Source organism: Pleurodeles waltl, chromosome 1_1, assembly GCF_031143425.1.
Source record: "Pleurodeles waltl isolate 20211129_DDA chromosome 1_1, aPleWal1.hap1.20221129, whole genome shotgun sequence".
Taxonomy (NCBI): domain Eukaryota; kingdom Metazoa; phylum Chordata; class Amphibia; order Caudata; family Salamandridae; genus Pleurodeles; species Pleurodeles waltl.
In genome coordinates this window covers 210,719,975-210,745,347 of record NC_090436.1, presented here as the reverse complement: position 1 = coordinate 210,745,347, position 25,373 = coordinate 210,719,975, and the positions used below count along the sequence as shown (strand labels likewise).

At 45.7% G+C, this 25,373-nt stretch overlaps 1 protein-coding gene across 2 annotated transcripts in view; it reads right to left on the bottom strand.

Moving 5' to 3' along the window:
• SPEF2 (sperm flagellar 2) overlaps positions 1–25,373 on the bottom strand; it is a 736,330-nt gene that overhangs the window by 78,918 nt on the left and 632,039 nt on the right. For both annotated transcript variants that reach the window (XM_069220893.1, XM_069220901.1), the window contains one exon: positions 1,815–1,907. In XM_069220893.1, coding sequence (XP_069076994.1) covers positions 1,815–1,907 — 93 coding nt within the window. The remainder of the gene's footprint in view (positions 1–1,814; positions 1,908–25,373) is intronic.

Here is a 25,373-nt window from a genome sequence, read left to right as displayed (position 1 = left end):
TGCTCAAGGCTAACAATTGTTTGGAACAAAATCTTTAGCAACTTTAAGGGCATTGTGGGCTACTCACTAGGGTCCAACCCTGCAACTGACAACCTTGGCTGTAGACCAATATAAATCATAAACATGTCTAAACAGAGTGGAAATCAATAACCAATATGCTTTTAGCCCCATAACAACAACTGACATTGAGCTGTAAGTCTCTGGTCATTCAAACTATTCAAGAATGGGCAGACGTGCTCTAGTTGTTGCTGGCCATTGAAAAGTAGACATGGGCACTTAATGAGATGGAACATAGATAGAACAGCCAGTAGCATGCTTTGGTAGACTATAAGTTGATTTAAGTTGTCTGATTGCTCGCCAGGTAGGAGGAGAGTAGGAGTTTCTTCTTAACAATTTAGTGTAGAGTATGCTTATTTCTGATTACAGAGGTGTGTTGAGCTCACTCTCTGAGTGATTTACACTTTGAAAAATCAATAAAATCTCGGTGGGAAAAAATCATGAGGTAGGTTGGATTGCGACACACGCCAAATCAAAATATTACAAACAAACTTATCATTATATAGATTGGTTCATAAAATTCTTTACTAGTCACAAATTTTGACCAGCTTTTAGCACATCCAGCCTTTCCTTTGAGCCCACATCATCTGTATAATAATTGCAACACATAAGGCCATCAGAAATTACCGCTCCTGTATACTTCGGCAAGAAAATAACCATCAAGATTATGCTAAAAGCCAAGCCATAGGTACACTGGAAAGAATAAAATGCAAAAATGAAATAATTTAAAAAACCATAAAACTGACCTTCCCCATCTAGGTACCCAAGAAATTAATAACACCCAGCTTCAGAACGGCCCCTATCCTCCTGCAATCCAGAAAAGCTGAAAACTTGCCTATGTATAGAACAGTATCATACCTGTCAATTCACCCTTATTTGGTGGATGTCACCTGCTTTTCAATGATATACACCCTCCTACAAAGCATCATGCCTCTGTATAAGTCCATAAGATCACACGCTTTGCAAACCTGCATTTTCATTCAAAAATATTTTTCTTTACATTCGATTTAATGGATTTACCGGTGTAAACATTAGTCATCTCTCTCATTTGAGTGTCAACTGGTTGGCAGATATGAGCGATTTCTTACACAATAAGGCTCCAACCATCTCCAAATAATCAGCTTCATTATCAATGATCAAGAATCGTATCTTAGGGCTTCTATCATTGTTCCCCACTGTGTTGTTCTTTAGTTTGGTTTGCGCTCCACAAATACATATTACATATATGGCTGGGATGTAACCATGCTCACATGCATAACAAGACACCAGCAGGCATCAATAAATGCAGAGAAATCATGGTTATATGGCACATGTGCAGGAAAATTGCACTGAGCAAGCATCCATGTGTGAGGTGGATACCAGTGGAAAGCTTAACGTCCAACCACAGCAACGTTTCCATTTTTCATAGATGGTATGAACTGTGCGTCCACTGCAGCACGTGGACACTTCTCTCTAAATGCATTAGAAATAAAGCCCTTCCTAGGTGGACTTATACTTCTGCTGTATCAATTAAATGTATATATGCCCTTCAGATGGAAATAATTCATTTATAATGAATGAAAGTTGGAACAACCAATGACTGTAATGTGCGCTGATCAAAATGTGAATGACATTTACAACAATCAAAGGCTGAGGAAAACTTATCTATTGCCTCTCTGTGCCTTGTTGGTATAAGCTCTGCCAACAGCTAAAACCCTCCCTGCCAAACATGATAATAAGGTAGGAGATATTGCTTTGTAAAATAGTTCCAAATTAACCTTTTTGCAGTGCTCCAGTCTGTTAAATGGCAAAGGTTTACACTCTTTTTCCGAAGTAGGTTCATCCGTATTTGTTGAGAACCACAGTTCAACCTGCAAGACAGAAAACGTGTCTTGTCATCAAATCTGTATTCTAAACTACACTACCAAATACGTTACCAGTCTTGGTTTGTCAAATAGTCATATTTTAAAAGTTAAAAAACATGAAAATGGGAATGTATAGTTCCATGCCCACGGGTCACACTGAGAGATGAATTTATCCACTTACAATCAATTTTCTTGACTCAACTAGTATCTCATTTTAGTATAACACTAAAAAGCTCAGTAAGAAAATGTTATTTACCTTTGGTAGTGATCCTTCTGATGTATACTCTATCTACCTGCAGATTCCTCACCTCTGAATATCCTAGGTGCCTGGATCCTAGATCTGGAAACCCCTGATATAGCCCTTCTGTGGCACTGGCTCCATGTCCACACAGGTAAGGGAGTCAGAATGAAGTTACTGAGCCACAAATGGGGCATATTTACAGGAAGTGGCACAGCGCGGGCACTGCGCCAAAATTGGCAGCACAGCGCTGCCTCACTTCTAAAACGCAGGGATGCACCATATTTACTACAACACTGCACATCCCTGTGTTTTCCCCTGTGCTGGTGCTAAATTAGCTGCCGAGCGCCAACGCAGCCACCCTTGCGCCATGGTGCAAGGCTTGCTGAGTTGCAGGGGAGATTCAATGGCGATTTACTCTTTCTATGTATAGTGCAGAATGCAGAATTTCTTCTCATTGTGCCATGCTAACACCAACCCTGGGGTAGCGTTAGATTTTGGGACTGCCTCAGGTTTACGAAATCTCATAAATCTGGGGCGGGATCAAAATGCAGTGGTGTTGCTGTGGAATGCCCACAGCAACACCCATTGTATGCCCCTTCCACGCAAAGTGCTGAGCGTGTGAAGGGAGTGTATTCACAAGGCTTAAAGCTGCCTTATAAATACGGCGCAGTGCACATCGCCACTGAAGCGTCACAAAAAGTGATGCTCCTGTGGTGCTAGGGGCTTGCAAATGTGCCCCATAGCACCTTGAGGTCAGTTTTCAACAATATTTAATCATGCCTTTCAAGGTGCAGACAATGTAAGACATCAGTAGTTGAGACAGTGCAGTGCAGCAATCTATATTGGTATTTCAATAAGAGACCTTCCAATAAAATGGGGAGGAGGATAGCGTCAGTAAGGAATCTCCAGTTAGATTATCTAGCAAACAAATCATTATCGAAGGTAACATTTTCTTCTGATGGATGCCTCTATCATCAAATTCCTCACATCTGAGTAGATTTCAAAGAAGTATTCACAAGTGGAGGACGGTCTGTAGGAAGACCAGATGAGGAAATGCTGGAGAACTGAGTGAGTACAAATGGCAACCCTTTCTAACTTTTATTGTCTGAGTCCAGACAATAATTTTTCTTGAAGTTATGAAGGGAAGACCATGCTTCTGTTCTTTACCTCTGGCCAAGGTTGAGGAGGATGATTTTGCCCTCGTGAGTGGACACGGATTCCCTCAGGTGGCTTCTTCCTTGCAGTTGCACAGCACATTGTGGTGCATTTTATAATCCAGTAGGGACAATATCTCCGAACTGGCTTTCCTTTTTTGCTGCCTGTGTACCGTACAGAGAGCAGGTCAGTATAATAACTGACTGCATGATTGGAGTCTGTGTAAATGCTCCTACTCCATAGTTGGATGAGATGGGGATACAAAGTGGGCAGAGTGATAGATTTACCCAGATGGAACAGAGTCCCCACTGACAGAGTTAAAGCAAGCAGACTGAAAAACTGTTGTCAGTATTAGCAAGCAAATCAACCAATGTAGATCTCATATGAAGCACCCGTCAAAAAGGTAAGAGCATGGTACAAGTCCCACTGGAGAATGACAAAAGGAACCGGGGGGGGACATTTATTAGTCTCTTCAGAAACTGTTCACACTCTGTTGACATGAAAAGAGAAGTACAGAATATCTAATAGAGTCACCATAAACAGGGTGGGGGGTCTGTGTGGGGCAAATTGGATTACCAGGGCCTGCGCATGGCAAACCTTCCTCAGAGCCTGACAAATCAAGGGTATGGGAGGAAATGAGTATCAATTGGAAACTTCCAGCTCAACTGAGATACATCTCTTAAAGCTCCCTGTAACAGACCGTGGATTATAGAGTGGGACATGGAACAATGGGCATTGTTGTGAGTGGGATCCTGATCTACCTGAGGCATGCCCCGCTTGGCAAATGTGTCCTGAATCTCCTCTGGATGGAGATAAAACTTGTAGTCACAAAGATGATATTAACTTAGGGTATTGGCCCTGGTGTTCAAAGAGCAGGTCAGATGGTTGGCAGCCAGCCAAAGTCCTTTCTGGCGCACCCAGACCCAGAACATAAGAGCTTCTCAGCAGAGTAGATGAGGCCCCACTCCTTCCTGCTAATTGACATTCCATGTCACATCATATTTTGCAACAAAATTTGGAAGAACAGCCACAAAGCGAAGGGAGGAAGGCCTTGGGTGCTTACAGAATTGCAAATAGTTCAAGCAGGCTGATGTTTAAAGCTTGTGCCTCTGTAGACTACAAGCCTCTGATCCCTTGTTCCTTCAAATGAGAAAAAACAGTTAAGCACACAGGCATGATGACATAGCACCACTGAGGACCTCTGTTGAGGAGAGTTTGGAGCGATGTTGTATCCAGTATGGCCCTTATGAACAGGAGTACTGAGAGGGCTACAGGTGAGAAATGGGCACATTGATGGAAAAACCAGATCGAACAGCTCGGACAGTGCTACATGCAAGTGACATGACACTATCTGTGACGATCTAGTTTTGAGCAGCTAGGCGCCTACGTACAGGAACACTAGGAAACCTGAACTGATGACGTAGGTTGCAACCACTGGCATCACCTTTTTGAAGGCTCAACGTGCTGATGCGAAAAGGAAACAGACCTCTCTACCATGAAGTGCAAATTTCTGCTGTGTGACTGCAGGACTGGTATATGAAAGTACATGTCCTGCAAGCCAAAGGACATTATTCAGTCTTTTCCTTCAAGGGTCAAAAATAGCCCGAGTCAGGGATAGGATTTTGAACTTTTCATTGTGTAGGTAAACATTTACGGGCCTGAGATCTAGGATCTGACGGGATCAAGAAAGTACCAGTAGTAACACCATTCCCAATTCTCTGCTTTGGGACCAACTCCAGCACTCCTTTCTCCAGCAGGACTGCCACCTGCTGCAGTATCCACAGGTGGTCCTCTGCCAAAAGGGAATGCTGGAGGAGTGTGTGTGGGGGGGGGGGTGCTGTTGTAAGGGTACCTCTTTTCTACAACTTGAAGGACTCACTGGTCTAATGTAATGACCATCCAGGCCCGTAGAAAGACACTCAACCTCCTACTATCAATAGCTCCTTCTGGGATTAACTATAGCAGCTTCCCTGGTTGTGCCAAGGCCTCTGCCCATGACTCAGTTGTTGTTCTGCTGCGCAAGAGGTTTTGCTACTGAAGAGATGGTTAGCCTGGCTGGTGCTGCTTGCTGTGGAAGCTCATTGCAAACCCCTTAAAACTCTGAAAAAGGAAAAAGTCCTTGGAGGAGGATTGTAGTCACAGGGATCTGGCTGTTGCTCTTCCCACCATAAATCTTTCTCAGGCTGCATGTACCTTGTATCCAAGGAGACATTTTCCAATGGTAGCCATGCCCATCAGGGTATTTTGGACGCCCCCTGAAAAAACAGTTAAGCACACAGGCATGATGACATAGCACCACGGAGGACCTCATTACCCTGGCCACAGAGTCTGCAGAATCCAGCCCGCTTTTGGATTTGGTACTTGGAATAATCCTGACCATTCTCAACCATATCAGCAAAAAGGTTGCAAAGATGGTCAGGGAGGTTGGGCCCTACCATGGCAGCAATACCCCATAGAACATGGTTGTATTCCTCCAATAATGTTGCAGTACTGAAGAAGCACAGCGCCAGCTATACGTGGGGAAGACTTTTTTTGCCTATCCTTATCAATTTATTTGAATCTCTACCTGGTGGATTTATAGGGAAGGAGCCTGGGTTCAATTTGGCTGAAAAGGAGGTCTGCATGACTACAATTTCTGGGGAAGGGTGAACCAAAAGAAAAGCTCAGTCCCTAGGAGCCGGCTTGTAGTGCCTCACCATTGTTCTGCTGACAACAGGGGCTGTGGTCTGCTTCCCCCATGCCTTTTTGACTGTTTCTAGCAGAGATTGCATTAAATTATGCCTTCGTTGCTGGGGAAGGGGCCCTGAGGTGGGTCCATATTTAGATGTGTCAATCCCATTCTCTAGGGCTTACAGATTCATAGAGGAAGGACAAAGTGCTTATATGCTTCCACCATCTGTATCTCATGGACCTTCTGAGAGGACAAACTCTGAGTCTGTGCAAATATGGCATGGGTTACTTCGTAATATTGCTAGTAATCACCACAACCCTTTTCAACTTATCTTCTTAAAGAGGACACTGGGCCTACATTCTGGAACACTGGTATTTAATCAGGGCTGAGGGAGACATGGTTGTAGTGTCTGTCAAGATCTGGACGAACCAGATGCACACGGGGAGGAAGGCTTTGAATGCCAGCCAAATTGCCTGCAGCTCTAGCAGGTTGATATGAAGCACCTGCTCCTCTTGAGACCAGAGATTCCTACTCTTGAGACACTCTAGATGGGCTCCCTACCTGGGAATGGAGGAATCCATTACTAATATGGCTATAATTGGAGGGAGATAGAATAAAGTCCCTGAAGAAGGTTCTCCTCGGGTCTCTATCACATCAAACCACATCTACCACAACATTCCAGGAGACCACCATGGTGTGCGACAGATCTCCCCAATGCTGGAACCTCTGCCTGTGGAGGCACCACTGCAGAGCCCTCAAGTGCCACTGAGTGTGCATGACCAGGAGAATATAGGCAGCAGACTTAGCAGGGACAGGACCATTAACACTAAAATTTGAGCACCTTCCCGGAAGGATGGAACTATCGACTGAATGTCGCTGATCCTCTGAGGAGGAGGAAAGGTTAGGAGAAAGGTATTGTCCAGCAGCAGAACTGTAGCAATCAAGGTTTGAGAAAACTGAGTTACTAGACTAGCTGAAATGTGCTTCACCCATTGCCACTTACCTTGGTGAAGACCTGAGGTGCCGATGTCAAGCCAGCTAAAATTACTGAGAATTGGTAGGGAGCGGATTTTTCCTTCTTGGAAACAGGGGAGAATCCCAAATAGCACCCCTTGTCAATTTCCTGCTCTGGCATCAATTCCACTGCTCCCTTTAGATGTAGTGCTGCCACCTTCTGCTGCAAGATGGTGAAGTGACTTTCGGAAATGAAGGAGGCCTGGGGAAGGGTGGAGAAAGTGGCTGTCAGAAGGATAAAGCAAACCCCCTTTCCACTAGCTGTAGAACCCACTGATGTAAAATGACAGCCTTCTGAATCCATAGAAATTAGGACACTCGGCTTCGTTCAGGCACCTTGTGCTCAGATAAAAGGAAACTAGAGCTGCTTCCCTGGTGGCGCTGGGGAGGAGGAATAGATACTGAGATGCTGGATGTGAGACCCTCAGCCCTTACCTTTACCTCCGGCCTTGCATTGTTTGACAAGGACACTTTAGGGTTTGCCACTGCTGTGTCTAAGAAAATTGTCATTGATGAATGTTGAAGCTTGTCTGAAAGCCTTAAAAGCTGCAAAACTGCCTACTATACCTGCAAAGCAGATGTTGTTGTAGGCCTAAAGAGTTGTATATGTATGTGTGCATGCATATGTATGTTTTTCTATAAAGCAAACTGAACCGAAAGGCAGAGGAGTGCTGTATATTGACAAAGATGAGCATAAAGGCAACAGTATGAGGAGAAGAAGCTGTGTTTTGGAAAGTTAACATAGTATGATGTAGTGTTCTTCAAAGAGGTGCATTTCTGATTGATACAGGGATGTTTTTCCAGATCTTGGGTGCACAGATGGAAAAGGCCTGTTGTCTTGTTTTTTATTTTTTTGCACTTCTTAGTCTTCAGTTTGAAGGTGTCCTGGCTGCAGGTGTGCTGAGATCCACCAGAGATGGCGAGCTTCTCTGCAAGATAAGGTGGGGTATTGGTCATAGTAGGCCTAAATCAACCTTATCTGAAATAAGTTATCTCCGAACAAACGGATTACATCAAAAGAAGGTCCATGAGAGTAGCCTGCACATTTGAAGAAAACTCAGATGTGTGAAGCATGATGGTTCAGAGTCAAAGAGGAGCCCCCAGCCTGTGCTACGGAGTTGACAGTATCAAAGTCTGATTTGATTATTTGCCATGAAGCATCCTCACCATCATAATCATCATCAAGGACATGGACCAAATGGCACAAGTCATGTGCATATATTGCAAAAGGCAGATAGTATTCAAAGATTTCAGTGTCATACTTCCGGCAGAAAATCATTTCCTGACCTATGCCTCCATGAGTTTTGACTCTCTGTCTGATGCAGTGGGTAGGAAAGTTTCTGAGAACTGTCTCAAAGGGCAATTAGCTTGAATTACAAAGCTCTTTGGAGAAGGATGGGTGGACAAGAAGAGAGTGGTTTCCCGGGGCAGGGCGATGGTGTCTTGCCAAACATCTATTTGCTGCTGGCCCAGAAGCGAGTTTATCTGATGCTGAAAGTACCAGGTTTGGTGAGGCCTCATTAAAAGGCAGCAATGGTTCAGAAGTTGGGGCAGCAAGCTGAAGAAACTTAGTGAGATTTATTTTTTCAATTGCAGAGAGCGGTAACTCCAAAAGAAAACAGGTGACTTCTCTGTAACTGTAGTTCTCCAGTATTGTAATCTTTAATAAATTCACATGCTTGAATCATTCCCTGTCGTTGAGATGGAAGGCCCCCAGTACCATGTAATAGAAATACCATGTTAAAGATAGAGCACGAAGGCCCTAGGCTATTCCATTTTGCAGTTTGTCATAGTCAATTTAAAAAAGAGACCAAACCTATTCCTCAGCCAATCAGGCTGCAATGCTCTTTAGAGCACTCCTGAGAGAAGCTCCAGTTCCTCAGAACTTCTCCTGCACGTTGTGCTAGGGAGTCTTCACTGAGCTCTGCTCAGCTTCCCAACATGTAGGTCTTTTTCAAGACTATAGTCATATTTCTCTATTGCTCGGAAGGTTTCTACCTTTAGTCACAGTTTCACCTTGTCAAAGGCTAACATCATGTTTACAAGGAAAGGAAAAGTATCTTCAGACCTTGTAATACTTGGGACAAAAAGAAGTTACACTCTGAGGACCCGCATCAGGATTGCATTTATTGCCCCCACCCGGATCACTCTGCAGAAGTCCATAAGGTATGTCATACCTTTTCTACAAAAACATTAAAGGACAGAGAAGGAAGGCTGCTTATCTGGCTACAAAAGCTTAAATCCATGAAAGACCCAGATTCAGACTCTGACAGTGAGGACTCGTTTACGTCTTTCAGGAGATCCCACAATAGAGAGAGATCACTGCATGCTAGATCCTCCTCATGGCAGCTCACAAAAGCCTCAAAAACACTGCTTCTTGGTCTTACAAAGGCTGCAGCCCTTCCCGGTCTCCCCACAGATTCTGACATGCATCAGTAAAGAAGAGAAAAGAACATTCCACCTCCTCTGAAAGGGGTAAACAATCCTCCTCTGAGCCGCCTACACCACCTACTAAGGTCTCCCATACTTTCAAAAACCCTTCCTCAGCTCCGCCTGACGACACGCTGACGACGAGCACCCCACCATCTTTAACATGGTATTACTATGGTATTACTATTACATGGTGTAGGAAGTTGGCTCTGTATATACTGTCTCAAAGTGAGAGATAGTGTGCACAGAGTCCAAAGGATCATCTTAGAGGTTGATAGTGGCAAAATTAGATAATACTAATGCCCTATTTTTTGTCAGGTTCTTTGAGTTTGGAGTCAGGCCAGTAGGGCTGGTGCCAGGTCAGTTGGTGTCTCCGCTGTCTCTGCGGGGCTTTCAGGTCAGCAGTCCTTCTTTCTTCAGTTTGCAGGAATTAGATTTCCTGGGTTCAGAGTCGCCCCTAAATACTAAACTTAGGGGTGTGTTTAGGTCTGGGGGGCAGTAGCTAATGGCTACTGTCCTTGAGGGTCGCTACACCCTCTTTGTGCCTCCTCCCTGCAGGGAGGGGGACACATCCCTATTCCTATTGGGGGAATCCTCCAAACTCAAGATGGGGGATTTCTAAAGGCAGGGGTCACCTCAGCTCAGGGCACCTTAGGGGCTGTCCTGAGTGGTAGGTGACTCCTCCTTGTTTTTCTCATTATCTCCTCTGGACTTGCCGCCAAAAGTGGGTGCTGTGTCCGGAGGGGCAGGCATCTACACTAGCTGGGATGTCCTGGGGTGCTGTAACAACAGGCAGGAGCCTTTGAGGCTCACCGCCAGGTGTTACAGTTCCTGCAGGGGGAGGTGAGAAGCACCTCCACCGAGTGCAGGCTTTGTTCCTGGCCACAGAGTGACAAAGGCACTCACCCCATGTGGCCAGAAACTCGTCTGGTTGTGGCAGGCTGGCAGAAACTGGTCAGCCTAGCACTAGAAGTTGGACTGGTATTCAGGGGGCATCTCTAAGATGCCCTCTGGGTGTATTTTACAATAAATTCCACACTGGCATCAGTGTGCATTTACTGTGCTGAGAAGTTTGATACCAAACTTCCCAGATTTCAATGTAGCCATTATGGAACTGTGGAGTTTGCAACTGACAGACTCCCAGACCATATACTCTTTATGGCTACCCTGCACTTACAATGTCTAAGATTTGGCTTAGACACTGTAGGGGCATAGTGCTCATGCAACTATGACCTCACCTGTTGTATAGTGCACCCTGCCTTAGGGCTGTAAGGCCTGCTAGAGGGGTGACTTACCTATGCCACAGGCAGTGGGTTGTGGGCATGGCACTCTGTGGGGAGTGCCATGTCGACATAGTCTTTTTCTCTCCACCAGCACACACAGGCTGTGAGGCAGTGTGCATGTGCTGAGTGAGGGGTCCCCGAGGTGGCATAATATTTGCTGCAGCCCTTAGAGACCTTCCTTGGCCACAGGGCCCTTGGTACCAGGGGTACCATTTACAAGGGACTTATCTGTGTGCCAGGGCTGTGCCAATTGTGGGAACAAAGAACGAGTTACTTACCTTCGGTAACGCCTTTTCTGGTGGATACACTAGCTACCTGTGGATTCCTCACTCATTGAATTTTCTCCCTGCGCCAGCTTTCGACGGAAATTTTATTCCTAGCTTCTGCACGTCGACGAGGACGTCACAATTGCCCACGCGATGCCTTCTGACGTCATACAGGCAATAAGAGGTCCTCGCCAACGTGCCGACGTCAGTACCAAAATTTTTTACGTTCCTCTGAGACGAATAGGCAATTGAAACAAATATTTATACAACAATATTTAATTATACCAAATAGATAAAAACATCAGCTCAAAAAATGTCAATACACAAAATTATATACATACATACTATGTACAGCAATCTCACAAATTCCTTTCTCTTCTTTTTATTTTTTATTTTTAAAACATGTACTTATATACATAAATATATACACTATATATGAAAGCCATAAACTACCAAGAGGAGCTCATCCAAGGATAATTTGGTAAGACCAGACAGGCAACGGGGAGGCGGGAGGGACCGTGAGGAATCCACAGGTAGCTAGTGTATCCACCAGAAAAGGCGTTACCAAAGGTAAGTAACTCGTTCTTCTGATGGATACAACTACCTGTAGATTCCTCACTCATTGAATAGAGTCCCAAAGCAGTACCGCACTCAGTGGAAGGTGCCTGAATGGTCAAACCAAGAAATCCTGCAGCACCGACTGTGCAAAATGGCCATCCCTCCTAACCTCCGAATCCAAGCAGTAATGCTTTGCAAAAGTGTGGAGGGATGACCAAGTTGCGGCCTTGCAGATGTCAACCACAGGAACACCCCTAGCCATGGCCGAAGAGGTCGACTTAGCTCTGGTGGAATGAGCTCTTATTCCATCAGGGGGTTCTTTCTTTGCCAGAGAATAACACAGCTTAATGCAAAGAATGACCCACCTGGAGAGTGTTCTCTTGTGGACTGCCCTTCCTCTCCTCTTTCCCACATACCCGATGAAGAGTTGATCCTCCAATCTAAACTCTTTCTTTCTGTCCACGTAGAAGCTTAGCGCTCTTCTCGGGTCTAAACGATGCAACCTTTCTTCCTCTTTCGAAGGATGAGGCGGAGGATAAAAAGAGGAGAGAGTAATAGTCTGACCCAAATGGAAGGGTGAAACAACCTTCGGCAAGAAAGCAGCTTTGGTCCTCAACACCACCTTGTCTACATAGAAGGATGTATATGGGGGTTTAACAGAAAGAGCCTGCAGCTCACTCACTCTTCTAGCTGAAGTAATTGCAACAAGGAAAACAGTCTTCAAAACCAATAACCTTATGGGGCAAGAATGCATAGGCTCAAACGGTGAGCCCATAAGAAACGTTAAGACTAAATTTAAATCCCACTGAAGCATAATGAAAGGAGTGGGAGGAAACTTATTAATGAGGCCTTTTAAAAATCTTAATACTAAAGGAGATTTAAATAAAGAAGGTTGGTCTGGAAGACACAGAAAGGCTGACAGGGCCGACAAATAGCCCTTGATTGTAGCCACTGCACAACCCCTCTGTGCCAGGGACAACGCAAAAGACAAGACATCTGATAAGTGGGCACGTAAGGGATCAATTTGCCTCTCTCCACACCAACACACAAATTTAGCCCACCTGCTAGCGTAGAAAGATTTAGTGGAGTGTCGCCTGGCCGATAAAAAATAACATCCACTACCTCGGGTGGGAGAGAAAAGGAACTCAGGTTGCCCCGTTCAATCTCCAGGCATGAAGGTGCAGGCTCTGGAGGTGGGGGTGTAAAACCTGCCCCTGCGATTGCGAGAGAAGGTCTGCCCTGTGAGGGAGATGGAGTGGGGGGCACAGAGAGAGTTGGAGAAGATCTGAATACCATACCCTCCTTGGCCAATCTGGAGCTATTAATATGACTTGGGCTCGGTCTTGGAGAATTTTCCTCAGAATCCGTGGAATCAAAGGTATGGGGAGAAACGCGGAGAGCAACTGGTCGCACCAGGACATCTGAAACCTGTCCCCCAACGTTCCTTGCACCGGATACTGGAGGCTGCAGAACAACGGGCAGTGCGTGTTCTCCCGAGTGGCAAAAAGATCTACCTAAGGGATTCCCCACATCTGGAAGATTTGCCGGACTAGATCTGGATGAAGACGCCACTCGTGATCGGTTGAGAAGTGCCGACTGAGACTGTCCGCACGCACGTTCAAGACTCCGGCCAGATGGTTTGCTACCAAGCAAATCCAATGGTCCCTTGCCCAGGACCATAGTCGCAGTTCTTCTCTGCAGAGAAGGTATGACCCTACTCCTCCCTGTTTGTTTATATACCACATTGTGGTAGTATTGTCCGTCAGGACCTGAACCGACTGACCGCGAAGGGAAGGGAGGAAGGCCTTGAGAGCCAGACGTATTTATATGAAACATCTGTTCCACTGGAGACCAATGACCTTTGACCTCCAGGTCCTCCAGATGAGCTCCCCACCCTAGAGTGGAAGCATCCGTTATTACTGTGGTCACCGGCGGAGGCTGCGAGAACGGCCTTCCTTGGGAAAGATTGCCATCCGCAACCCACCATCTTAGATCCACTGCAGGGCCCCTGGAGATCTTTACCGATCCCTCGAGATCTCCTTTGTGCTGAGGCCACTGCTTTCGGAGGCAACACTGAAGAGCCCTCATGTGCCAGCGAGCGTGAGTGACCAACAGAATGCAAGAAGCAAACAGACCGAGCAGACGTAGGACCTTGAGGACTGGAATGACCGCTCCAATTTGAAACATTGGAACCAACGCCTGAATGTCCTGAATCCGCTGAGGCGGAGGAAAGGCGCAATTCAATGTTTTATCCAGTACTGCCCCTATGAACAGGAGGCAGTGAGAGGGCTCCAGGTGAGATTTGGGCACGTTCACCTAAAAACCCAGGTCGAACAACAACTGGGTTGACGACTGCAGGTGACGTAGCACGAGCTACGGAGGCTTGGCTTTGATCAACCAATCGTCCAGGTAAGGAAATACCGCTATCCCCTTCCTTCTGAGCTCTGCTGCAACCACCGCCATCACCTTTGTGAAGACTCAAGGTGCTGAAGTAAGACCAAACGGAAGGACCGCAAACTGATAGTGCTGCGATCCCACTACAAACCAGAGATACTTCCTGTGCGACTTGAGTATCGGGATATGAAAGTAACCATCCTGCAAGTCGACAGACACCATCCAATCTCCTTCGTTCAACGCCAAAAGCACCTGAGCCAAGGTCAGCATCTTGAACTTTTCCTGTTTGAGGAACCAATTCAAAATCCTCAGGTCCAGGATTGGTCTCAACCGACCATCCTTCTTGGGGATCAGGAAGTATCTTGAGTAACAACCCTGACCCCTCTCCTGCTCTGGAACCAACTCCACTGCACCCTTTGAAAGGAGGACTAGAACCTCCTGTTCTAGTAACAGGAGATGCTCTTCTGAACAGTAGGATGGGCGGGGCGGGATGGGGGGAGGAAACTCCCGAAAGGGAAGGGCATAGCCTTTCCCCACAATGCTGGTGACCCAGGAGTCTGATGTTATATCCTGGTGGAAGACTAAGGCTGCTTACCATGCTGCACCCCTCCATAGGAAGAGGAAGAGGCAGAGTGCTGCTGGGTGGCTCCTCTGGTTTGGACCCTACCCCTGCCCCTGTATGATCTGTAGGGGAGAGCAGTGGCGGGTTGCTGTTGAAATCTGCCTCAAAAGGAGGAGGATGAGCCACGACCAAACCCCCTAAATCTTCTGAACAGTCTTGAAGAAGCAGAAGAGGAGGCCTGTAAGCCTAATGACTTCGCCGTGGCCCTACTCTCCTTAAATCTCTCAAGGGCAGAGTCCGCCTTGGATCCAAAAAGTTTATCCCCATCAAAGGGAAGATCCAGCAGGGCTGACTGGACATCAGATGAAAATCCAGAGGAACGAAGCCAGGCCTGTCTCCTCATAGCAACAGCAATGCCCATAGCCCTGGCCACAGAATCAGTAGTGTCCAGCCCCTACTGGATTACTTGGGTTGCCGCAGCTTGAGCATCTGAAACCAGACTCAACACCTCCTGAGGCACCTCCATATGGGATGACTTTGGGGGTCATTCTGACTCCCGCCGGCCGCAGTAACCGCAGGGCCGGCGGGAGCCGCCGAATGACCGCACTGCGGTCAAATGACCGCTGCAGCCATTCTGGCTTTCCCGCTGGGCTGGCGGGCGACCGCCAGAAGGCCGCCCGCCAGCCCAACGGGAAAGCGCCTTCAACGAGGAAGCCGGCTCCGAATGGAGCCGGCGGAGTTGAAGGCGTGCAACGGGTGCAGTGGCACCCGTCGCGATTTTCAGTGTCTGCTTGGCAGACACTGAAAATCTTTGTGGGGCCCTGTTAGGGGGCCCCTGCAGTGCCTATACCAGTGGCATGGGCACTGCAGGGGCCCCCAGGGGCCTCACGACACCCGTTACCGCCAGCCAGGTTCTGGCGGTCACAACCGCCAGAACCAGGCTGGCGGTAAGGGGGTCGGAATCCCCATGGCGGCGCTGCCTGCAGCGCCGCCATGGAGGATTCTGCAGGCCAGGGGAAAACCGTCGGGAAACCGCCGGTTTCCCTTTTCTGACCGCGGCTTTACCGCCGCGGTCAGAATTGGCCTGGATGCACCGCCAGCCTGTAGGCGGTGCATCCGCGGTCCCCGGCCCTGCCGGTCCATGACTCTTCCATTAGGGCGTAGATGTATCTGCCCAAAATGCATGTGGCATTAGTAGACTTGAGAGCCAACTTGCATGATGAGAAAGCTTTCTTGGAAGATTGGTCCATTTTCTTGAGTCTCTGTCCGAAGGCACCCCCGGAAAAGAGCCTGGGGCAGTCAGAGATGAACATGAAGCCTGGGTTCGGGTGCCTAGACAAAAAGCCTGGATCCGCAGGAGCCACACGATACCTGCGTGCCACTGATCTATTAACGGCCGAAGATGACACCGGCTTCTTCCAGATCTCTAAAATTGGTTCTAACAGAGCCTCATTAAATGGCAGAAGTGGCTCTGCAACCGTTGAAGCAGGATGTAACACCTCAGTCAATATATTGGGTTTAGATTCAGACACCTGCAAGGGAAGGTCCAAAATGTCAGCTGCTTTCTTTATTACAGAGTGGAATGAAGCTGCCTCCTCTGTATATTCTCCAGGAGATGTTAAGTCCCATTCTGGAGAGGTGTCTAAGCCACTTGCCGTATCCAAACCCTGGAGATCTCCCAGAGGTTCTTCAATCTCCCCTTCCTCCAGGGCCTGCTTCTGATACTCCTGCTCCTCAAGGAGGCGAAGAGCAAGCCTTCTTGAATGTAGCCTGGCTTCAATCCTTGGCGTCGACAGGGCGTCAGCCGACGTCGATGTCTGACGCTGATCCTCGGATCCGTCTGACGCCAGATCCATCGGCTCCGTGGACTTTTTCAGCGCCGTATGAGGCAAAGGATGAACAGGAGAACTCTCCGGCGCCGGACCAGCAGATCTACTCGGCGTCACAGGCTGTGAAGTCGACGCCAAAGGAACCGGCGCTGAGCCAGCACCTCCCATTGGAAGGAAGGGCATAAAAGGTGCCGGTCGTAAAGGAGCCGGAGCACCCATATTGAAGGCCAATGGCCCCGAAGGACCAGCCGGTCCACCACCTGGAGCCATTTGTTGAAAAATGGCAAACATCGCATTTAAAAATGCGGAATTGTCAGCACCTGGGGCCGGGAAAGCCGGATACTGCGGAGCCTGGGCTCGAGGTGACATTGGTGCCGGCCCCGGTGTCTGAGAAGCCGGTGAGAACTCCTGATGTTGAGGAACCTCAAAAACAGATGTTGGATTCAAAGGCCAAGTCAGCGAAGCCGGTGATACAGGAGGCGGCTGCGGAGTGATGGTGGGACTAGCCTCCCATGTCTTTCGGCGTCGGACAGAAGCCGACCTCGAGCGCGACCGCTCCCTACTCGACCGGCGCCGAGATTCGCGATGACGCCGGGAGTCACGATGACGCTGATGGGACTTAGAAGATGACTTGCGCCGATGCCGCTTCTCCCTCTTCTTGGATTTCGCCAAAAAGAGTTTCGCCTCACGCTCCTTCAACGCCTTCGGGTTCATCCGTTGAGTCACATTTCTCCACGTCGTGGTTGGAGCTGAGACACCACAAGCAGTCTACATGTGGGTCTGTCACCGACATTTTGCCTCCACACTCCCTGCAGGGTTTAAAACCCGACTTTCATTGAGACATGCTTTCTTTTCGAAGAAAGAAACAGTACCATTAAATGTAACTACGCAGAGTAGAAACAGTAGCTCCCTCGAAGAATAACCGTAGTTAGAAGGCACGGATAAAAGGGAACCGACGTCGGCACGTCGCCGAGGACCTCTTATTGCCTGTATGACGTAAGACGGCGTCGCGTGGGCAATTGTGACGTCCTCGGCGATGTGCAGAAGCTAGGAAGAAAATTTCCATCGAAAGCTGACGCAGGGGGAAAATTCAATGAGTGAGGAATCCACAGGTACTTGTATCCATCAGAATGTACAGTTTAGGGAAAGAACACTGCTGCTGGGGCCTGGTTAGCAGGGTCCCAGCACACGTTCAATCACAACTGGCATCAACAAAAGGCAAAAAGTTAGGGAGTAATCACGCCAAGGAAGGCATTTCCTTACAACATAGTATTATTATGGTATTACTATTACATTGTAACGGGGAGTCCCATCTCAATGATGGGGAATAATTCAAGCATGTGAACCTAGGAAAATTCCAATACTGGAGTAACATCCACCACCTTCCTTCCAACAGAGTGGAAGATGTAATCTCAGCAGGTGGAAGCCCAAAGGAAACTCAATTTCTATCTCAAGGATAAGAACTGAATGAGGCCAGTGAAATCAACATCTGTGTCAAGAGGACCATACTGCAATGTAGGGGATCAGAACTGGACCCAAAAGGAGGATGGATAGTGTGATGATACCTCTCTTCCTCCAATAATGTTTGCTCTTCTCTCCTAAATCTGTGCCCTTTCAGGGGTTCACTTGGTCTGCCCCCAAACACTAGAAGTGTCAATGGCGGCTCAGGACTCTGCTTCAGAGGGAACCAAGAAGAATGGGGGGCAGTATCAGCAGCATCAGGGTGGTGCCTTTGGCAGTGGCAGCTCTGCTGCATATCTTTGAGCCAGCAGGAAGAGACTGTGGCTGGAGCCGGAGGCCAAAGGGTCAGCTATGAAAAACATTTGAGATGGCACGAAGAGCATGAACATGAGCATGTCGTATGGCCTCATGGGGCCTAAAGGCACCCAGGAGAGGGCTGCCGCCAAGGAGAAAATGCAGCTGCATCTGACCCTGGGCCAGGGGAATTGCAATCAGGCAGCATAGACACCAGAGACTGATCGAACTGGACCAATCTGACCGCAGGCGGCATCGCCGTTAACTCTGCCTCTATCATGGAATGGAGCAGTAAGGGGGTAAGGAGTATTCCTACACTTCAAAATAATCCTCTGTATTGTGTTCTCTATACCCTACGGTCTGGTCCATTTCAAAGGATCTGAGGAATGCTTTGGAAGACCTTTGCAATTCACATTTCTTTCGGGAAAGCTCACTCAAACTTCCCTCTTATGTATCATTCACACTAGAGGTACAAAATGGATACCTAGGCTGCAACAGTGAAGCACAGAGGCAGGAGGCATCAGGGAATATTGGCTACCACAGCCTTTGTACTTTAAGGCATCTTTGCTGGGAAATTGTGATACAATGTTGTTTCAGCAAGGACCTCACTATATGGAGGTCAAATTCTCCTTGGCATTACATATTGTTTCATAAGGATTTGTATCGATAGACATTTGGAATATAGAGAAGCAGTCAGAAAAGTTCTGTGAAGAAAACAGACTGAACTATTTCTTCAACATTATATTTGACCTCATCTATGAACTGGGCTTGTTACATTCTGCTAATGGATATCATGTGATGCAATAGGAAGATTTGGTAGACACACACAAGATTTAAAACCTATATTAAATATAAAACAAATTGCTAAAAGAGAACACCAGAGTATTAGCCATGTGGGCTTTTTTTGCAGTTCTACAGATGTTAAGTACAAACTATAACATTTTTCCTAAGTGAGTGCAAAGTAGCAGAGTTTAAGGTAGGATTTCAAAACACGGAGAGAAGTGTTAATGTGTGCATATATATATATATATATACAGGGAGTGCAGAATTATTAGGCAAGTTGTATTTTTGAGGATTAATTTTATTATTGAACAACAACCATGTTCTCAATGAACCCAAAAAACTCATTAATATCAAAGCTGAATATTTTTGGAAGTAGTTTTTAGTTTGTTTTTAGTTTTAGCTATGTTAGGGGGATATCTGTGTGTGCAGGTGACTATTACTGTGCATAATTATTAGGCAACTCAACTAAAAAAAATATATACCCATTTCAATTATTTATTATTACCAGTGAAACCAATATAACATCTCAACATTCACAAATATACATTTCTGACATTCAAAAACAAAACAAAAAAAAATCAGTGACCAATATAGCCACCTTTCTTTGCAAGGACACTCAAAAGCCTGCCATCCATGGATTCTGTCAGTGTTTTGATCTGTTCACCATCAACATTGCGTGCAGCAGCAACCACAGCCTCCCAGACACTGTTCAGAGAGGTGTACTGTTTTCCCTCCTTGTAAATCTCACATTTGATGATGGACCACAGGTTCTCAATGGGGTTCAGATCAGGTGAACAAGGAGGCCATGTCATTAGATTTCCTTCTTTTATACCCTTTCTTGCCAGCCACGCTGTGGAGTACTTGGACGCGTGTGATGGAGCATTGTCCTGCATGAAAATCATGTTTTTCTTGAAGGATGCAGACTTCTTCCTGTACCACTGCTTGAAGAAGGTGTCTTCCAGGAACTGGCAGTAGGACTGGGAGTTGAGCTTGACTCCATCCTCAACCCGAAAAGGCCCCACAAGCTCATCTTTGATGATACCAGCCCAAACCAGTACTCCACCTCCACCTTGCTGGCGTCTGAGTCGGACTGGAGCTCTCTGCCCTTTACCAATCCAGCCACGGGCCCATCAATCTGGCCCATCAAGACTCACTCTCATTTCATCAGTCCATAAAACCTTAGAAAAATCAGTCTTGAGATATTTCTTGGCCCAGTCTTGACGTTTCAGCTTGTGTGTCTTGTTCAGTGGTGGTCGTCTTTCAGCCTTTCTTACCTTGGCCATGTCTCTGAGTATTGCACACCTTGTGCTTTTGGGCACTCCAGTGATGTTGCAGCTCTGAAATATGGCCAAACTGGTGGCAAGTGGCATCGTGGCAGCTGCACGCTTGACTTTTCTCAGTTCATGGGCAGTTATTTTGCGCCTTGGTTTTTCCACACGCTTCTTGCGACCCTGTTGACTATTTTGAATGAAACGCTTGATTGTTCGATGATCATGCTTCAGAAGCTTTGCAATTTTAAGAGTGCTGCATCCCTCTGCAAGATATCTCACTTTTTTTGACTTTTCTGAGCCTGTCAAGTCCTTCTTTTGACCCATTTTGCCAAAGGAAAGGAAGTTGCCTAATAATTATGCACACCTGATATAGGGTGTTGATGTCATTAGACCACACCCCTTCTCATTACAGAGATGCACATCACCTAATATGCTTAATTGGTAGTAGGCTTTCGAGCCTATACAGCTTGGAGTAAGACAACATGCATAAAGAGGATGATGTGGTCAAAATACTCATTTGCCTAATAATTCTGCACTCCCTGTATATATATATATATATATATATATATATATATATATATGTGTGTGTGTATGTACAGGGAGTAAGACAACATGCATAAAGAGGATGATGTGGTCAAAATACTCATTTGCCTAATAATTCTGCACTCCCTGTATATATATATATATATATATATATATATATATATATATGTGTGTGTGTATGTACAGGGAGTGCAGAATTATTAGGCAAATGAGTATTTTGACCACATCATCCTCTTTATGCATGTTGTCTTACTCCAAGCTGTATAGGCTCGAAAGCCTACTACCAATTAAGCATATTAGGTGATGTGCATCTCTGTAATGAGAAGGGGTGTGGTCTAATGACATCAACACCCTATATCAGGTGTGCATAATTATTAGGCAACTTCCTTTCCTTTGGCAAAATGGGTCAAAAGAAGGACTTGACAGGCTCCGAAAAGTCAAAAATAGTGAGATATCTTGCAGAGGGATGCAGCACTCTTAAAATTGCAAAGCTTCTGAAGCGTGATCATCGAACAATCAATCGTTTCATTCAAAATAGTCAACAGGGTCGCAAGAAGCGTGTGGAAAAACCAAGGCGCAAAATAACTGCCCATGAACTGAGAAAAGTCAAGCGTGCAGCTGCCACGATGCCACTTGCCACCAGTTTGGCCATATTTCAGAGCTGCAACATCACTGGAGTGCCCAAAAGCACAAGGTGTGCAATACTTAGAGACATGGCCAAGGTAAGAAAGGCTGAAAGACGACCACCACTGAACAAGACACACAAGCTGAAACGTCAAGACTGGGCCAATAAATATCTCAAGACTGATTTTTCTAAGGTTTTATGGACTGATGAAATGAGAGTGAGTCTTGATGGGCCAGATGGATGGGCCCGTGGCTGGATTGGTAAAGGGCAGAGAGCTCCAGTCCGACTCAGACGCCAGCAAGGTGGAGGTGGAGTACTGGTTTGGGCTGGTATCATCAAAGATGAGCTTGTGGGGCCTTTTCGGGTTGAGGATGGAGTCAAGCTCAACTCCCAGTCCTACTGCCAGTTCCTGGAAGACACCTTCTTCAAGCAGTGGTACAGGAAGAAGTCTGCATCCTTCAAGAAAAACATGATTTTCATGCAGGACAATGCTCCATCACACGCGTCCAAGTACTCCACAGCGTGGCTGGCAAGAAAGGGTATAAAAGAAGGAAATCTAATGACATGGCCTCCTTGTTCACCTGATCTGAATCCCATTGAGAACCTGTGGTCCATCATCAAATGTGAGATTTACAAGGAGGGAAAACAGTACACCTCTCTGAACAGTGTCTGGGAGGCTGTGGTTGCTGCTGCACGCAATGTTGATGGTGAACAGATCAAAACACTGACAGAATCCATGGATGGCAGGCTTTTGAGTGTCCTTGCAAAGAAAGGTGGCTATATTGGTCACTGATTTGTTTTTGAATGTCAGAAATGTATATTTGTGAATGTTGAGATGTTATATTGGTTTCACTGGTAATAATAAATAATTGAAATGGGTATTTATTTATTTTTTGTTAAGTTGCCTAATAATTATGCACAGTAATAGTCACCTGCACACACAGATATCCCCCTAACATAGCTAAAACTAAAAACAAACTAAAAACTACTTCCAAAAATATTCAGCTTTGATATTAATGAGTTTTTTGGGTTCATTGAGAACATGGTTGTTGTTCAATAATAAAATTAATCCTCAAAAATACAACTTGCCTAATAATTCTGCACTCCCTGTATATATATATATATATATATATATATATATATATATATATATATTTGAGGTTCCCGTGTTTGGTTTTCGCAGATTCACATCAAAGGACAGTGTTGATTACCCAGAAATATTACTAAGATATATCCATTTACTATTACAGTTAAGCATATCAACCTTAATGGCAAGTTACTAAAGATAGCTCTTGTCTTGTAGATATTCACTACAGCCAGAGTGATGGATTTCTGTGTTTTGTCTCTTTTTCCATACCTCTTTCCTTGCTTCTCTCAGAGTATGTCATATTTCTGTGCATGTAATCACTGACGGGAATAGTGTGAGATACATCACCAGCACTGGATTCTGTGCACAAAGGTTAGTGCTGCCTGACAGCCATGCGGGGGAAATTACTGCCCAAACAGATATCATCAAGAATGTTATACTTTGAATATAGGCTTCCGGAAGTGAACTTAGCATTCCCTGTAGTCTGTATTGCTTTTCTGTAAACTAATGTTTTATGATGAGGTGTAAGCATTCTCTTAGCAGTCTCTTGTTTTGCCTTATGGGCCATTTGTTCCACTATTGCTTTCCTTGCTTCTCTCTTTCCTATTTCCATCACCACAGCCTTCCTTTCTTCAATCTACTTCTTGATGCTTTTACTATTCCACCTTGTACCCTTTTCATATCATAACCCTTGAAGTGTTTTTGCTACGAGGTGTTGGATGTTAACCCCGATCTTTAATTGTTCACTTCGTTAAACGTTAAAACATTCTTTTGTACTCATGTTGGGTGAGACGGGTCAAAAACATAACAATAAAGATTTTAAAAAGGTGCGACATTTCATTGTGATACATCATGAAAACAGAATAATACAGATAATAGAAAGACAATTCTTAAGTATATTTCAGAGCCTTACAGTAATGAATTGCTGATTTTAACAAATGATAGGCTCTGCTACACAAAACCAGTTATAAAAGCATTTGCAAAAAAATGTAGGCCCTCTCACATTTTCTAAAACCTTTGCCCTTTATAATCGGTAACAAAAACCTCTGAGAAAAAACTCTATAAAATGTATACAACAAGATAGAAACTCTGTGGCGCACATTCGACACTAAGACAGTATGAAATTTATTCAAATGGAAGCTAAGTTGCCAACGAATACAGTCCATTCCGAACCTAAACTACGGAATGAATGTTCCTACCAATTGATAATCAGGTCTAAATACGGTTCCAAACCAGTAGAAGTTTTGATTACCTCATAATTCCTATTCCTGGGTTCGCTAACATCCTGTGCACCTCTCTTCGTCCTCCAAGCGTCCTTAAAGGTGTTCCTTACCCATGTTTTACTAGTGCATGATATTCCCTGGGGACTGTTGAATGAAGATGATCCGTCAGGACTACCCAAATCCTATCCTGATGTAAGAGATCTAGGGAATCTTCACACCCAGTTCACAGGAATGACAATCCTGTATTAAGGCTTTGTTCAATGTGGCACAATGATTACTCCACACTGAACACCAGCTAATGTTCCATATAAGGCCATTTACTATATCTATATATAGATCTATATCTATATCTATATCTATCTCTCTCATTCTCTCACACTCTCTCTCTCTCTCTCTCTCTCTCTCTCTCTCTCTCTCTCTCTCTCTCTCTCTCTATATATATATATATATATATATATATACATACATATTTCCCTGCTAACTACCACACATATTACATTACTCAGGACATGTTCTTTGACATCATTGATAATGCCCGAATTTGCTGCTTCTTCTGGATCAACAGCCTGTGCTGGCTGCTTGATTTGGGGGGACGCACCATACTTAAAACCCATTGGCTGGGGGGGATCCAATCGGGAGGCAGGGGGTGGAGTCAGTCAGAGCTCCAAGCCCTTGAAATGCAGCCTGTAGCACGACTGCGCTCACATTAGAGACAGTGTTAGCCTTTGTGTTTTAAACCTGCACTGCCTTGTGCACTTTTAACTTTGTTGTGCCAGAATTCGCTGCTTGCCTCGTATCTTTACCTGCGCTGGTTTCTTGAGTTGGGGGTGCATCATACTTGAATCACATCAGTTGGCAGGGATTCCAATTGGGAGGCGGGGGGAGTCAGTCAGAGCTCCAAGCCCATGAAATGCAGCCTACCCTAGCCCGCCTGCCCCCATCCACATCTGATCGGGGCCTTTCCAGTCAAAAAGGCTGATGTATTCCTTTGGGCAACTTTTGACATTTCAGCCTATCCGTCCGGTTAGCTGCCAGATCACAGACCAAGGGTGGGCCCGCAAATACGTAACTCCTGCGACTTTTCCTTTCAACCAGGGGACACAAGACAATATGGGGATAAGTAAGGCAGACCACTCTGATACAGTAATGCATCTAGTGAGTAGTGACATTAATTAAATTCATTTTCTCAGCACTAACTGCCATTTTCTTCCTAGGCATCAGCAACACTAATTTAATTTGCTATGGGAACATAAACCAGATGCTCTGTTTCTAACCGAGACATGGCTTCAGGATGGTTCACTGCCTGATGTGATTGCTACAGTGCTGCCTAACTTCTCCATTGTTAGGAAAGAAAGACACGGTAGGAAAGGCAGGGGGACGGGGGTTGCTATTGTTTTCAACAATGTATACAAAGCAAAATAGAAGAACTTCCCTTCCATGCCTGTGAGGCCTTGCTCTTCTCTCTGTCCCACACACCCACATTTTTCTTATCTGGGGCTTTGATTTGCCAGCCTCCTGGTTATGCTGGGAATTAGTGTGCCACCATTCCTGACCTATTGGCCCCATATAATTCGAAATCCACAAATTTTACGTTGCTTGGAGATTTTAACATGCACTTGAAAGACCCGGGTTGTAGCCTGGAAGTTTTCTTATTGAGGATTTGGGTGTCCTTAATTTGTCCCTTGGCAACTTAGGTTTTACTCAAGGGGCTTTAAACCTCTTGGATACAATTTTTTTTCCAAAGTGAAGGACCAATCTACAGATCCTCCTATACCCCTACTC